This window comes from Carassius auratus, linkage group LG48F (assembly GCF_003368295.1).
Source record: "Carassius auratus strain Wakin linkage group LG48F, ASM336829v1, whole genome shotgun sequence".
NCBI lineage: Eukaryota > Metazoa > Chordata > Actinopteri > Cypriniformes > Cyprinidae > Carassius > Carassius auratus.
Window position 1 is genome coordinate 799,267 of NC_039300.1, and position 16,179 is coordinate 815,445.

Here is a 16,179-nt window from a genome sequence, read left to right on the forward strand (position 1 = left end):
GACATTGAGACCATAGGCCGTAATTTAGATATATTTTTGAGATGGAAAATGCAGTTTTACAAATGCTAGAAATGTGGCTTTCTAAGGAAAGATTGCGTTCAAATAGCACACCTAGGTTCCTAACTGATGACGAAGAATTGACAGAGCAAACATCAAGTCTTAGACAGTGTTCTAGGTTATTACATGCAGTTTTTAGGTCCTATAATTAAAACCTCTGTTTTTTTTTTCAGAATTTAGCACAGTAAGAAATTACTCGTCATCCAGTTTTTTATATCGACTATGCATTCCATTAGTTTTTTTTTCAAATTGGTGTGTTTCACCGGGCCACGAAGAAATATAGAGCTGAGTATCATCAGCATAACAGTGAAAGCTAACACCATGTTTCCTGATGATATCTCCCAAGGCTAACATATAAAGCGTGAAGGGTAATGGCTCTAGTACTGAGCCTTGAGGTACTCCATACTGCACTTATGATCGATATGATACATCTTCATTCACTGCTACGAATTGATGGCAGTCATATAAGTATGATTTAAACCATGCTAATGCACTTTCATTAATGCCAACAAAGTGTTCAAGTCTATGCAAAAGAATGTTGTGGTCAATTGTGTCAAACGCAGCACTAAGATCCAATAACATTAATAGAGAGATACACCCACGATCAGATGATAAGAGCAGGTCATTTGTAACTCTAAGGAGAGCAGTCTCAGTACTATGATACGGTCTAAATCCTGACTGGAAATACTCACATATGGGTCAATATCACCATAGAGTGCCTTTCAACCCTCACAATACTCACAAATTTTTATTTTTATTTACCATTCACTTTATGTCATGTCATAATAGTAGACACTCAAATACTATAATAAATATATTATCTGAGCTCCCACAATGTTTTTTTTTTTTTTTAATTATGGGCCATTTTTTAGAGCATAAAGCATAGATATGTCCACCCTGTCGTGGACATATAAATTACAGTTAAATATGTTTTCATTGCACTATTAAGATACAAATTATACTTTCTGAAAGGTATGATGTCCCTTTCTTAAACAGGGTTATTTGTTTGCTTTCAAATTATAAATACATAAAAGATTTTATGTAAACAATGTTTTTAAAAAAAAACTCAATTCGCACATGTATTTTTTCTTATTTGGAGAAATATTTGAATATTTGGATGCAGTTTTTTGTTTGCATGTTATTGCCCCCACACCTAGCACAATGGATTATATAGGTATGATTACATTATTATTTAAAATATTATTTAAAAATACCAAGATGACAGGGTGGACGAGCCCACGACGGAGTGGACACATAAAGCAGAACACAAAAAGCATGACAAAATATGACAATGAAACATTTATTCAACTTAAAAAAATAAATATATAATTACATTCTCAATCACACTGATATTTTTTTTATTACAACTATTATCTACAGCAGATGTTTCTATAAAATTGAATATAACATTTCTATAAATTGCAATATTTAACTACAAATGAATATTATGTCCACACTGTCATGTGTATGTCCACCCCATCGAGTCTAAGTGGCCGACAGGGTGGACATTTTGTAACAACGACAGGGTGGACATTTTGAGCTTCAATTAGCATATTAGCTTACAACAAACTGTGACTAGCTAAATAGTTAGTCTGGTTGTTGAAGAGAATTTGGTATATTTAAACTTACATATTTTGAAAATATTGTATTTTAATCACTTCCTGTATATTTTATGGCGACAGGGTGGACATGTTAAGCTTTGGCAAAACAAGTAAGCAAACTTATATGAAGAAAATTTGTCAGTTGAAAAGTCAGCTGTTACTCACCTCAGCAGTTGAAATTCCCACCACTGAAGATATAAAAAAAATCTGTTGCGATGATGTCACTAATGGTGATGGCCTCTTCTTAAAGGGACAGATACCGCAATACGACAGGGTGGAAAACCATTCAAGGGACATGGACAAACTCTTCTTTTTTATTAAATAAAATTATAAAATGATCAATACACTCAATTTGAGTAATATCTTATTTAACAAAATATTAATAGGAAAACTTTTTTTTTTTTTTTGATTTGACTATTTTACTCTCATTCAAGTTTAATGAGCAGTGCCTGGGACATAGCAAAACAACATACATCCTCTCATACAAAACTAAAGAAAATATTGAAAATGTATCTAAAGAGCCAAGTAATGCTTGTGTTATGAATAAAAAAAACTTAGCCTAATATAACACACCTTTCATAGTCATTTGTATGTTGAGTTATCATGGCAAATGAGTTATTTATGTTCAGGACACCAAAAGGCACCCTACAGTGATATTGACCCATATACCATTTTTCTCTTGAAGCACCTCTTTTAGGAGCTTAGATGGTATAGGGTCTAACATACATGTTGTTGGTTTAGATGATTTAACAAGTTTATAAAATTCTTCCTCTCCTATAGTAGAGAATGAGTGGAACTGTTCCTCAGGGGATCTATAGTGCACTGTCTGATGTGATACTGTAGCTGACGGCTGAATGGTTGCAATTTTATCTCTAATAGTATCGATTTTATAAGTAAAGTTGTTCATAAAGTCATTACTGCTGTGATGTCGGGGCTTTATTTTTCGTTAATTTAGCCACTGTATTGAATAAATACGCTAAAACCAATGCAGTCCGAGCCGGAAAGACAATTGATTAGTTCATCTCATGAGTCTTTTGGGTCGAGTCGTTCTTTAATCACGTGACAGACCTATAGGCTATTTCTGACATTTCTGTCACTGTGTATTTGTTATTGTTTCTTAAGGATCTGTGTTGTGTTATTATTTTATAAATAAATAAAGCCCTGTTATAAATAAAATATTGATGAATTTGTCTTTTTGACTGTCTATCAGTAAATACACACTAGGCTATATAATAATATAATAATACAAGACTACAATACAAAGTATTTATAGCCTAGTTGGTTCATTTTTAATCCAATTTTGAGTTTGTTGGTATAATATATATATATTTTTTCAAGGCAAACTTGACATTTTGGTCTAATATATGTACAAGAAGATTGCAGGACATAATGACATAAATTAAAAGCAGATAACATTTTGAATCTTAAGAAGTAACACTACAGTTCTATAGTCTAATCTGAAGGGTGAACTCAAGAGACATAAATCATACAACAATGCAGGGGCATAGCCATCTTTTCAGAAGTGAGGGGGACAGACATATATATATATATTTCTGTAATCTATATAGCCTACCAGTCAACAGTTTTTGAACAGTAAGATGTTTTAAAGAAGTCACTTCTGCAAAAGCAGTAATATTGTGATATATTTTTACTATTTAAAATATTTAAATATATTTTAAAATGTAATTTATTCATTTGATCAAAGCTGTATTTTCAGCATCATTACACATCATTACCTTCAGAAATCATTCTTATATGATGATTATCAATATTTAAAAGATATGAGTATTTTTTTTTTCAGCATTCTTGATGAATAGAAGGATCCAAAGATCAGCATTTATGTGAAATAAAAAGCCTATATGCAACATTATACAGTGTATCGTTCAAAGCTTAGAATCAGTATATTTTTTATTTATTGGAAAATAAATTATAGAAATTAATACTTTTATGTAGCAAGGATTCTTTAAATTGTGATGAATAAAAAAAGTGAAGATAAAGACATTATTTTACAAAACAATTATATTTTAGATAAATGCTGTTATTCTGAACTATATATATATATATATATATATATATATATATATATATATATATATATATATATATATATATATATATATATATATATACTACAAACACTGTTTATCACATAATAAGGCAGAATAAGTTCTATACTGTAATAAATGCTATGTCAATTAGCACTGCATTGTTCATCTGCTTTATCACCTGCTGGAGATGACTTGAAAAAACATATATATTCGCAATTGCATGTAAAATGTCATCGTGTTTGAAAAAGTTTCTGTTTTTCTGTGAAAACAACTGTTTTTATTCAGAGATAGCTGCACGCTTTTGTCCATATTAGGAATTCCCTGATATGACTTTCTGCGCGAGAGCGCGCTCCGGCTTCGAGTGTGAATGAAACAAACACTTGCATGAGTGTTTAGCCGTGATGTTCATCTCGCTGTATTCTGGGTCCGAATAAAATATCATGTCATGCACACACTATAATCTACACACACACGTAATCTACGCCCCTGCAACAATGTCATTTTTGAAAATTAGAATCCTACGAAAAAAAAAAAAAACCCGCAAAAAATCTCTTCTTTATCAAAGTTATTTCTCCATCATATGGAAAACATTTAAAGCATAACCAATAATTATAATAAAATTAATAATAATATGCACCAGGAAGGTTGTAAATCAAAAGAACGAATTCATGAGGTGAATTACTACCTAGCAGCACAGAACCTATAGAATATTGCGCATGCGCGACTGAATTAATCTCTCCCCGAGAAGACTCGTTCTTATATATATAGAATAATGCCATCTTTAACATGCTTGATGAATTTTTAGTATATTTCCAAAATAATGGGCTGTTCAAATGGTATCTTGAGATTCCCAAAAAAATAACTTTTCCACGACGTCTTCAGAACGTGTTTGCTGGGATACAGTCCAAAGTGATGATCCAAAGGTGTAAAAATACTGGAATGGAAAGTCCATGAAACAACTCCACAATCCAGATGTAAACCTTTAAAACCATCTTAATAAATACTGAGCGGTAAAAACATGTCTATGTGTGTGACAGTCACACATTCATTCATTATAGACTTTGCAGAGGACACATGGGGTTACCAATTTTCATAGAATCAAAAAGTGCAATAAAGTAAAAGTGAAAGTCGTGACATACTAAGAACTGGATTTAACCCATCCGAGTGCACACACACACCCTGAACACACACCCGGAGCAGTGGGCAGCTATTTGCTCCAGCGCCCAGAGAACAATTGTGGGGTTCAGTGCCTTGCTCAAGGGAAATGGATCATCACACGCTATCATTAGAGTTAGACAATCTTCTGGGGATTTTTTTATTCTTCTCTCATCTACGCTTCCCACTCCAGATCATTGGGTGGCGGTAATGCGCCAAAAGCAATATGCATCGAAGAAGAAGAAGAATGGCAGTTCCAGTGGATATTTGACAGACCGAGCTGCTGTTTGAGAGGAGCATGAAGCTGCTGCGGGTGCACGGGCTGCTGCTGATCCAGCGAGCGCACAAACACAGAGCGGCGCGGCTCTCCGAGAAGAAGCTGGTGCGTATATGCGTCCTCAGCGACACGCGAGCGAGCGAGCGTTTGACGCGGCAAGCAACCCAGCCAACATTTCCATGTGGGTTTTTGGTGGGCTGTCAGTTGGCCCCGGCATGGGCAACCCAAATGGGACCCGTACATATTTGTCCATCGGCTCCACTTGAGCCCCGTGTGTGTTAACCCAAAGGGGCCCATTATGGTTTCATTAGAGGGGCCCACATGGGTCCAAGGTGGGCCACATACAAAACCCTTATGGGGCCCAGTGGGTGATTACACTAGACCCACAAATGGCCCTTATGTGGGGTTTTAGTGGGACCACAGTGGGTCAGAACTGGGCCCCATTTATATTTCTTTATTAATTGCTCTGGATAAAGTTAATATGCAATACAATTCTGTATTATTTTTTTTTATTTACTTATTACCTATTTATTTAAATGAATTAAACTCAGAATCTCTAAATCACATTTTTTATTGGGTAAAACTAAATAAAACAAATCAGGATAAAAACTGGATAAAAATACAGTAACGCTTTCTATGAAGCCCATATTTATAATACATTATAAGGGTACTCTTAAGACATTATAATGAATGCATAATGCATTATAAAAAACATATTATATGTGATATCATAACAATTTAATCATAACAATTACAATACATATACATACAATACATCATGGTTATAAGTTTAAGAGTATGATTATTTATAACACACAATGAACACCATATTACATCTACTTAATTTACAGTATAATGGACTGTATCATATCTTGACATTGTTTAAGTTCTGCACAGTATCTTACTACAGCTTGTGAGATGTTGTGTGTTATATGAGTGTTTCCTGTGGAGTTAATGTTAATTGATGTGAGCTTAATACTCTTAACTGAAAAAAAAGCAATCTTTTATATGGTTACATTTTATTTTGATGGTCCCCTAAATCAGTCGATTATAAGCAGCTTTGCCACTACATGTCAACTATCTCTAATTAGAGTATTAGTATGCTCAAGATTGGTAGAATCTAGTGGTAGAATAAGATGACATGCTTGCAAAGACACTTATAGTCAGTCAGTTTATCTGTTGGTTGACCATCAAAATAAAGTGTAAGCATATATTTGCAGTAGCAGACATAGTAATACTCTAATGATCACTAGTTTACATGTAGTTGCAGAGTTACTTATCAACAGGTGTCTAAAGGGTACCATCAAAATAATCAAACTCATATTACAATAACAATAGTTCAAAGCAAATATGTCATTTTACCAATTCATCTGATCTGATATCTGATATTATGGCTTTTTGAGAGAAAACTTTTTTTTTATTATTATTATTATTATTATTATTATTATTATTATTATTACTGCTACAACTTATAAGTGGTCTTTGACCACTTTAAGTAAAGTAGCATCAGACAAATGGCAAGATATGAGACTTAATACATTATGAGAAATGTAATCCATTGTAAAATTGGATGCAACGTGTTCATTGTGTTATAAATAATCATACTCTTAAAAGCTATAACCAAAAATAAGTAAATATATTAAACCTGTTCTTATTTTTTTTTATTTGTCTAACCAGGAAGGTCCCATTAAGATACAATATCTCTTCTACCAGGGAGTCCTTATGAATATTCATGAGATGATCCAACATATTATAAGTTGTATTATAATGCATTCCTTATAATGCTTTAAGAAAACCCTTATCATTTATAATATGGGCTTCATAGAAAGTGTTAATTCAAAAATACTTGAACAGAACAGGATGAAATGGTATTATTCCTGGGCCTGTGCAGACTTCTCAGCTCATACCTAAAAAAAAAAAACAGTAAAGAAAGAAAAACAGAAAAGGCAATTATTTTAAAATACTTTTAAAACATTCACAAAAGCATTAAAAAGCATGCGTGGTAGTAATTAAGTTGTGCCAGTGCTTCATATTTTTGCCCAAGTTATACTACTAAAGGTAATATGAACAAGTTAAAAGTGACACTCTTCAGTTTAGAAATGTAATTTTAAAAGTACTATTATTTTATTATATATTCAATAACACAAGTTATTGCTTCACACCAACAGCTTTATTCATGATTCATCTTTTATTTTTCAGAGCTGAACTTTAACAACACAGAATTACCAGAATATTAACCATATTTCATCAATGAACATACATATAGCCTACAAGTAAAAGAATAGATAACACATTTTGCCAGTGGAAAATAAATGGTGTAAATATAAAAATAAAAGTTTGAAGAGTTAATGTACTCAATTAGTAAGACTATACAACAATATTGAGAGAACACATATCATCTCAAAACATATAAAATGGTCTTCTTTATGGCGACGACTCTTCCCGTCTGCCTCATGATGGTCCAGCCGGTCAGTCAGCTCCACAGCGGGAGGGTAATTTTGGTTAGTACAGCTTAATTGATAAAACAAACGAGACGACTTCAAGTGTTTTAAAGTTCACCTACCTGTACGACTTTTAGGTCTTTACGAGTCTCCCTATTGGTCTGCTGGTGCCACTGTGGGAGGAAAATACTAGTTTACTGGGAAAGTAAGCAAGTAAAAGGACTATATGACGAGTCTCCCCTCTGGTCTGACAGCCGCGCTGCGGGAGGAAAATACTAGTTTATTGGGAAAGTAAGTGTACAAAGTACTTCCAGGGAAGTCGTGGCCTAATGGTTAGAGGGTTGGACTCCCAATCGAAGGGTTGTGAGTTCTAGTCTCGGGCCGGACGGAATTGTGGGTGGGGTTAGTGCATGAACAGCTCTCTCTCCACCTTCAATACCACGACTTAGGTGCCCTTGAGCAAGGCACTGAACCCCCAACTGCTCCCCGGGCGCCGCAGCATAAATGGCTGCCCACTGCTCCGGGTGTGTGCTCACAGTGTGTGTGTGTGTGTGTTCACTGCTCTGTGTGTGTGCATTTCGGATGGGTTAAATGCAGAGCACAAATTCTGAGTATGGGTCACCATACTTGGCTGAATGTCACTTCACTTCACTCAAAGGTTCAAGGATGGAAAGGAAGAGGACGAGGGGTCGGCTTGACTGCTGACGCTTTTATTAAGGAACAACTTATTTCTACGGTGTCACTCACACCAGCAAAAACAAAACTACTAATACTTCCGGGTTGTGGCTTCCAGCTTCCGGCTCGTGCGGTTGTCAGCAGTCCTTCTCTCTGTACTACTCCGGTTTCCCCTGGCGTTAAATACTCTCTCCATGCCAATTACTGAAATAAGAGACAGGTGTTGATTATTTCCGTTCAACCCGCTCACTCACCGTTTGTCTCCCGACTCTCTCTCCCGCTGCAGGCTTTGCTAAACCACGCCTCTACCTCCACATACCCCCACCGCCCGACTCAGGCCGGGGAGCCATCCGGCCTGCAGCCCCCCCCCCCCCATTTCTGATGAGGAAGTCGGCCGCAGCCATCTGAACACCCGGTCTGTGGATCACTTTGAACTTAAAAGGCTGTAGAGCCAGATACCACCGAGTGATCCGTGCATTGGTAACTTTCATGCGGTGGAGCCATTGCAGGGGGGCGTGGTCCGAACAGACGGTGAACTCCCATCCCAGGAGATAGTAGCGGAGGGTATGGACAGCCCACCTGATGGCAAGGCATTCTTTCTCAATGGTGCTGTACTTAGTCTCTCTCCTAGAGAGCTTGCGACTAATGTACTGCACCGGCCGTTCCTCTCCCTCGATCTCCTGAGACAGGACTGCCCCCAGCCCCCTGTCCGATGCGTCTTTCTGCAACAGAAAAGGGAGAGAGAAATTAGGAGTGTGTAACAACGGCCCGCCACATAGAGCAACCTTCACTTGGGTAAAGGCCTTCTGACACGGCTCCGTCCACTGGACTGTATCTGGTGCCTCCTTTTTAGTAAGGTCAGTCAAGGGGCTGGTGAGGTCCGAATAATTAGGCACAAACCGTCTATAATATCCCGCCAGCCCCAAGAACTGTCTCACCTCCTTTTTGGTCTTAGGACGCAGACAGGTTGCAACCGCGGCTGTCTTGTCAATTTGGGGACGCACCTGCCCATGCCTCAAGTGGAAACCCAGATACCTTACTTCCACACGCCCAACCGCACACTTCTTCGGTTTGGCCGTGAGTCCAGCCCCTCTCAGCGACCTAAAGACCACCCTCAAATGCTGCATGTGCCGCTGCCAATCATTACTAAATATAATGATATCGTCCAAGTAGGCAGCCGCATATGCAGTATGGGATCGCAGCCGCTGAAAGGTGGCCGGAGCCCCGAACAACCCGAACGTAAGGGTAACAAATTGGTGTAAACCAAACGGGGCTGTGAAAGCAGTTTTTTCTTTGGATAAAGGAGACAAGGGGATCTACCAATATACCTTTGTTATGTCCAACGTCGAATAAAAACGAGCCGTGCCAAGCCGATCAAGCAACTCGTCAACCCGCAGCATTGGATACGCGTCGAATTTCGACACAGCATTCACCTTGCGGTAATCCACACAGAAACGGACTGAGCCGTCCGTTTTCGGAACTAAAACTATCGGGCTCGCCCAGTTACTGTTGGATTCTTCTATTACCCCCATTTCAAGCATGACGTCTAATTCAGCCTGAACTACCTTTTTCTTATGCTCAGGCAAGCGGTACGGCTGGCTGCGAACTACCACGCCCGGCTCAGTCTCGATATGGTGCTGAATCAGGTTGGTACGGCCGGGTAGGGGCGAGAACACGTCGGCAAATTCAGCCTGCAATCTTGCTACGTCAGTGAGCTGGGACGGCGAGAGGTGATCTCCACCTGGGGCCAGGGTGAGGGATTGAGATTTGACATTCGCCTCCGGCCCAAGATCCTCCTCTCCACTAATCAACGTTGCCAACATCACTGGCTCCACCTCCTTCCATTTTTTAAGGAGATTGAGGTGATATATTTGATGTGCCCCGTTCCTATCTGACCGTATAACCTCATAACCACCCCCCGGGGCTACCGTCCATAGAGAAGCTCGAAGGGGGAAAACCCCGTGGAGGCTTGCGGGACCTCTCGCACGCGAACAACAAGGGTTCTAACCACTTATCCCAATTTTTGGCGTCTTCCTGCATGAATTTACGAATCATTGCCTTAAGCGTGTGATAAAAGCGTTCGACCAGGCCGTCGGTCTGTGGGTGATAGACGCTGGTCCGAATCGATTTAATGCCCAATAATTCGTAAAGTTTGTGTAACGTACATGACATAAACGCCGTGCCTTTATCGGTGAGGATTTCTTTGGGAACCCCCAGCCGGCAGATTAAACTAAACAGTGTGTCCACCACACTCTTAGTTATCCCAATTTGATATTTTACTACATGTTAGGTGTGGATAGATTTATTATTCATGCAACAATGCTTATTACTGTAATAATGTTCATTGAAAAGCATTGCTATATGGATAAGAACGGGCTCTCATGAATGTTTTTATCACAATTTTTGTAAAAGGTTAACTACCAAACTGAATGAAATAGCATAGCATTCTTCGTGACCAGAGTTGGCATATTTAATTCTGTACTCAACCTATACATTTCATGCTCTCAAAAAGACACTTATAATATCTAGATCTGGCAACACGATGGAGATGCAACTCTCTATCAAGACCCGTTCGGTGACCAAATAAAGTAACTGTCGTTAAAAAACCTGGAGTCGTCTCGTTTGTTTTATCAATTAAGCCGTCCTAAAAAGCATTTCCCCTCCTGCAGTCCCGCATACTGACCGGCTGGACCATCGTGAGACAGACAGGAAATGTTTTGAGATGACCTCCGGAGCACGCATCCTTCTAAATGAGACACAGCTGATATGTGTTCTCGAATTAAGCACATGAACTCTTCAAACTTTAATATTTACACCATTTATTTTCCACTGGCACATCCGACACGTTTTCCCACAAAGATTTTTTATTTTTTATGAAGCAGAAGTGCCTGTATGCGCTCACATTAAAAGCGTTTTTATGGAAGTGAAAACGTTATATGGGCGTTTGAATGCTTCTGCATGTAATGCAAAAGCATTGAAACTTGTTTTAAGCCTTTGCCCAATGGATGTATAAACAAAACATCCTATGATTGCGAAGTAAACATCCTAACATTTAAATTTTTTATACAACCTTAACGTTAACCCTTCAACTATGACACTTCAATCCCGACTGGCTTCATTAAGTTTCATTAGTGACTTCTGTATTTCTGTATTTTCAAATATTTTAAAAAAAATATGTACATCCAATTATATAACAGCAGCAGTAATAAATAAAGTGAAATATAATTATCTTACATTGATATTTATCCATTGACACTCAGGCGCAGACAGTGTTGAAGTGGAGAGTAGCATCCGTTTTTTGTTTTTTATGAGAAGGGGCGGGAAGACAGCCACGCCAATCATCGCATGACTCAATGACCGCATAACACAAGTGCTTTTATGCCGCGTTTCCACCGAAATTACCCGGAACATTTGTACCAGGAATTTTTTCCTCCCAGACCTGTTGCTTTCTGCGTTTCCACCGTGGTGTAAAGTACCGGGAAGATAAGGCAAATAGACTTGTGACGTAGGTCTGCGCGCATTTCTCAATACAAAGTACCACTGATGTAAAAAAGAAAAAAAAGTACGCTGATTTTGGACGTGCATCCTCTGTAGTTAGTTCAGACTTTGTGCTCTCGACTCGGGAGTCGAGTGCACAAATAGAATATAAAATACCACTGCCTCCTTTCATTTTCATTTAAACATAATAACAGCTGCAGAAATGTACTTAGTTCAGGGATATGTGTAACGTTATATACAGCCATTACAATGAAACAAAATATTATATAGACTTGTCTTTTTTTTTCATTTTAACATATAGATTATTAATTATTATTTATTAAATTGAATACAGACCAAAGAAAACCTGTTAGATTTACCCCGCAGCTGAATTATATTTAATGTTTAACCACTAAAGAGACATCAGAGCCAGCGGCACATATCAGAAGGTCTATCCAATGTGAGGCTGCTTCTCGTCGGATAGATGATCACTGAGCTCCCGCTGATCGAGTGGAGCTCACCGTCTACGAGATCGGCGAAACACATTTTAAATAGGCGCTGTCTTTATAAATAAACAACAGATTTGAGTTTTAAACAACTACATTCTCGCCTGAAATACTTTTAAAATTACATTTAATGACACAATAACAGTAATATTTTGAAAATGTTGATCCGAATAAATGGTGGTTGAACTCAACCAATGCTGCGTGAACTCAACCAATCAGCATGTTTAGTGCCAAAGTCCCGCCCCCGATAGTTCCGGAAGTTTATTTAGTTCCTGGTTCCTGCGGTGGAAACACACCAAGTACCAGCCCAAAGTCCCTAGTTCCTGGGTAAAGTTCCTGCGGTGGAAACGCGGCATTAGATTATAAGAAGAAAAAACCCTTTGAGATAATTATAAATAAAATAAAATAGGATTATTCATAAAATAAATAATCTTGTATTGTTACATTATGATATAACCCTAAATGATATAAAACATGAAATACATAAATTAAATCAATGTAATTGTTGTTAGGGTTATGTAGCTACCCATAACTGCTTAAAAATAAAAAATCTGCAAAAAAAAAATTATAAAAATAAATGCATTTATATAATAAAATATTATATTTTTTATATAACTATAAACATATCCTAATATAGCCCAAATGTGGACCATCTGGGACCCACAAATAAACAATAATGGGCAGCCTAACTGGGGCCCATAACTGTATCCAAGCTGGGGCCCATATTCAGCCCATCAAAGTGCCCACTCTGAGCCCATGCCCAGCTGACTATTTGATCATTTGCATTGGTCAACGATCATGGAGGAAAGCCCATTTGATAAAATTGCTTCAAATAGTGTTTCTTCTCTGAGATTGTGGGTATTTTTCATATTATATTCATACTGTTACAACTTAAGGTAACCTTTCTGCGATCACGGGAGTTTCGTGTCAAATTACATTCATACTGTTAAGATTACATTAACACTGTTATAACTTCAGATCCCTGTCCTGATCTCAGGTGTTTCATTTCAAATTATATTAATAGTTATAACTTCAGATCCCTGTCCTGTTCTCAGGTGTTTCATGTGAAATTACATTAATACTAGGGCTGTCACTTTTGTGAAAAAATCATTTTCGATTTTTAAGACATAAGTGTTCATTGAATAAAAGACGTTTCCTTTTTCAACCTCAAATAATGGACGAACGCAAGGAGAGCGCTGTAAACGCACAAGTCAGCAATATTTCTTATTTATTGGCATGAAGTTTCTGGCAGAATAACAAACAGCAACAGGAGTGCAACATTCTCTAAAAAATATGTATGCAGAGGGGACGGCTGACGTAACAAAAGAAAAACATCACTGCAGGCTTCAACCCGGCTGCATTTATGATTTAGGCATTTCAAAAATCTCCAAGATTATTTTCATTAATGATTCAATCCATTTCAAACAACTGTTCAAAAAAGGAAACTTTAAATGGACTTGAGAACAGGCCATGTGTGTGTTTTTTGTATTTTTTTTTAACGTAACCAACACTTTGGCTAGGCGGCACTAGGCAGGCATGAAACGCGCAAAAAGGCTAGGGACATTACAAATTTATTGGACAGGAAAACAATTCTATCAAGATTTTCGATGTCCAGAACAGAGTGTTTTTTATTCACTATATGTCCAGCTGTTGACACTCAGGTACAGCTGTTCAAGGTGGGGGTATTACTGCCAATTTTCCATCACAAAAGCTGGTTGCTGTCAGTTTGCAATGGTCCTTTTCATAACTCAGAATCTCCTGTAACTAGCTGCGTGAATGAGGCAAATTCGCCTCTACCACCCCGCGAGACCTCAATACGCGGGTAAACGCACCTTTCCATTGACTTATCATTGAAATTATTCACGCCAGACGCTCTCTTCGCGTTTGGTGTGAACGCAGCATAAGAGGATGCTTTCAACGTCACTGGGTCTTATAGGCGCGTAAAATTGCAGGTATTTTCTGTCTAGCTTTCGCAAGGCATACTGCACTTTCGCAATTCTTTATTTTCTTTTTCTGCTTGGTTGTGAGTTTTGTTACATCTATATATTTTTTATATATTCATATAATATATTAATTTGATATATTATATATTAATATATTAATACAGTTGTAACTTCAGATACCTGTCCTGATCATTTATTGTTCACAATATACTATTCAGTTATGGTACACCCATTTCACTTCAGTAAGCATACTGACTTCACATCCATTCTATCATGAGTTTTATAACACAAGACAAGTCTGCAGTTAAACCTCAGATTTTATTAATCTCAATACTTTTCCAAAGACCACTGCTTGTAAAGAAAACCCATGTAATTATTCATAATTCCATCCTAAATTGAATTTGCACAGAAAGAACTTAAGATGTTTGATAATGTTTGAAGGACTGGTTGTTTCAGGGCTTACAGGATATTCTGATAATCATTTATATCTCCCAAACTATATCTTTTTTTTTGAAGAGTGGACTGTCACACTACAGAGAAAGAGATAACTTAGATGAATCAAGAGCATAATAAAATGTTTGAGGATTAAAAGGTGTTAACAGGAGCACTGTTGTACCTGTCTGAATGTGAGTGGCTTATCAACCCATGTTTATTTTGTGATTACCATGGACGTCAATAACCATGCTTGGTTTGTAGTAAAACAAGTAGAGTACTAACGTTACAGCACATTTTACATTGTTTGGTTGTTTATTTGTTTTCGACAATAGCTTAACTGAAAGATAATAAAACATAATAGATATCAAATATAATATCTACCTATTTAACTGTTTTCTCCTTCATTATCCATCATAGGTATGCTTTTATTTCTCCTTCAATATCCATTTGAGTTGTTCCTGGGATTGGAAATGCCTGCCAGAAAAAAAAGAAAAGAAAATGCATTCTGCGTATTATCGGTGACCTTTTTCTTTCTTTTTTCTCTCGAGAGAGGACGTTTTACCAAGACCTTCAGAAAATGGCCATTTTACATTGTGGTAATGTAACCCCTGAAATTTAGTGAATGCCCATTTGACGCGGCCTGTCTGTCTCCACAGAGCCGCTGTTTCGTGGATCATCGCAGGGTGAAGGTTGTGGCGGGATCGGGGGGCAGAGGGGCCTCCAGCTTCCACAGCGAGCCCCGGAAAGAATGGGGCGGTCCAGACGGGGGAGACGGTGGTGCTGGAGGAGACATCATCATCAAAGGTAATGCATTACACCATGGATCTTAAATAAAGGCATGAAGTTAGCTTGACGTTGGACATTCAATATTCGCAAATTTAGGGACAGTCTCTAAAGTTACATGCGATATTTACTGTTTATACTGTTTTCCAACTTCAATAGCATTTGAGGAGAATCACTTGCAGTCATAGAAACAATTGTACATTTTTAATTTAGGATTCAACTATAATGCAAAGCTTTTACATTTTTAATATTAATCAAAATAAACTATAAATCTTATGTAAAAATTTCAATTTTTCACTTCCGAATTGGCTCAAATGCAAAATATGCCACAATTTAAAGGGGCCCTATTATGCTCTTTTACAAGGTCTTGATTTTGTTTTGGTGGTGTAGTAGAACAGGCTCTCACACAATTTTTGAGGTTTTTACGTGTATCGGCATCGGCCAAGACGTGGCTGCTGCGTTCGCCGATAGTTTTTTCCCGGCATTATTTACAGACAGGCATCCACAGGCAGCTCTGTGTTGCTGGAGATGCTGCAGTTCACACTGCCCCTCCCCCACAGAGTGCTGGAAGCCTGCTCTGGTTAGTTTTAAACTTTGAAAGCATCATTTAACTGTTTGACTTAGCTGAAATATTGTGGAAACACGTTGCTCTATATGTGCGTGCAACTATACAGTTAAGAAAGTATGTGGGTCAAAATGGAAAACGCTAATGCTGAATGCCTTGTCTATAAATCTGCTTGACATTGTATATAGGGAGCTGCAAATAGCTAAGTTCTAGGCT

General features: G+C 37.6%; 1 protein-coding gene across 1 annotated transcript in view; it reads left to right on the forward strand.

Moving 5' to 3' along the window:
* Positions 1-5,104: 5,104 nt before the first annotated feature.
* Positions 5,105-16,179, forward strand: part of LOC113068636 (mitochondrial ribosome-associated GTPase 2-like) — a 54,272-nt gene continuing 43,197 nt past the window's right edge. The window contains exons 1-2 of the mRNA XM_026241413.1: positions 5,105-5,243; positions 15,272-15,419. Of these exons, the coding sequence (XP_026097198.1) occupies positions 5,160-5,243; positions 15,272-15,419 (232 nt within the window). The 5' untranslated portion in view covers positions 5,105-5,159. The remainder of the gene's footprint in view (positions 5,244-15,271; positions 15,420-16,179) is intronic.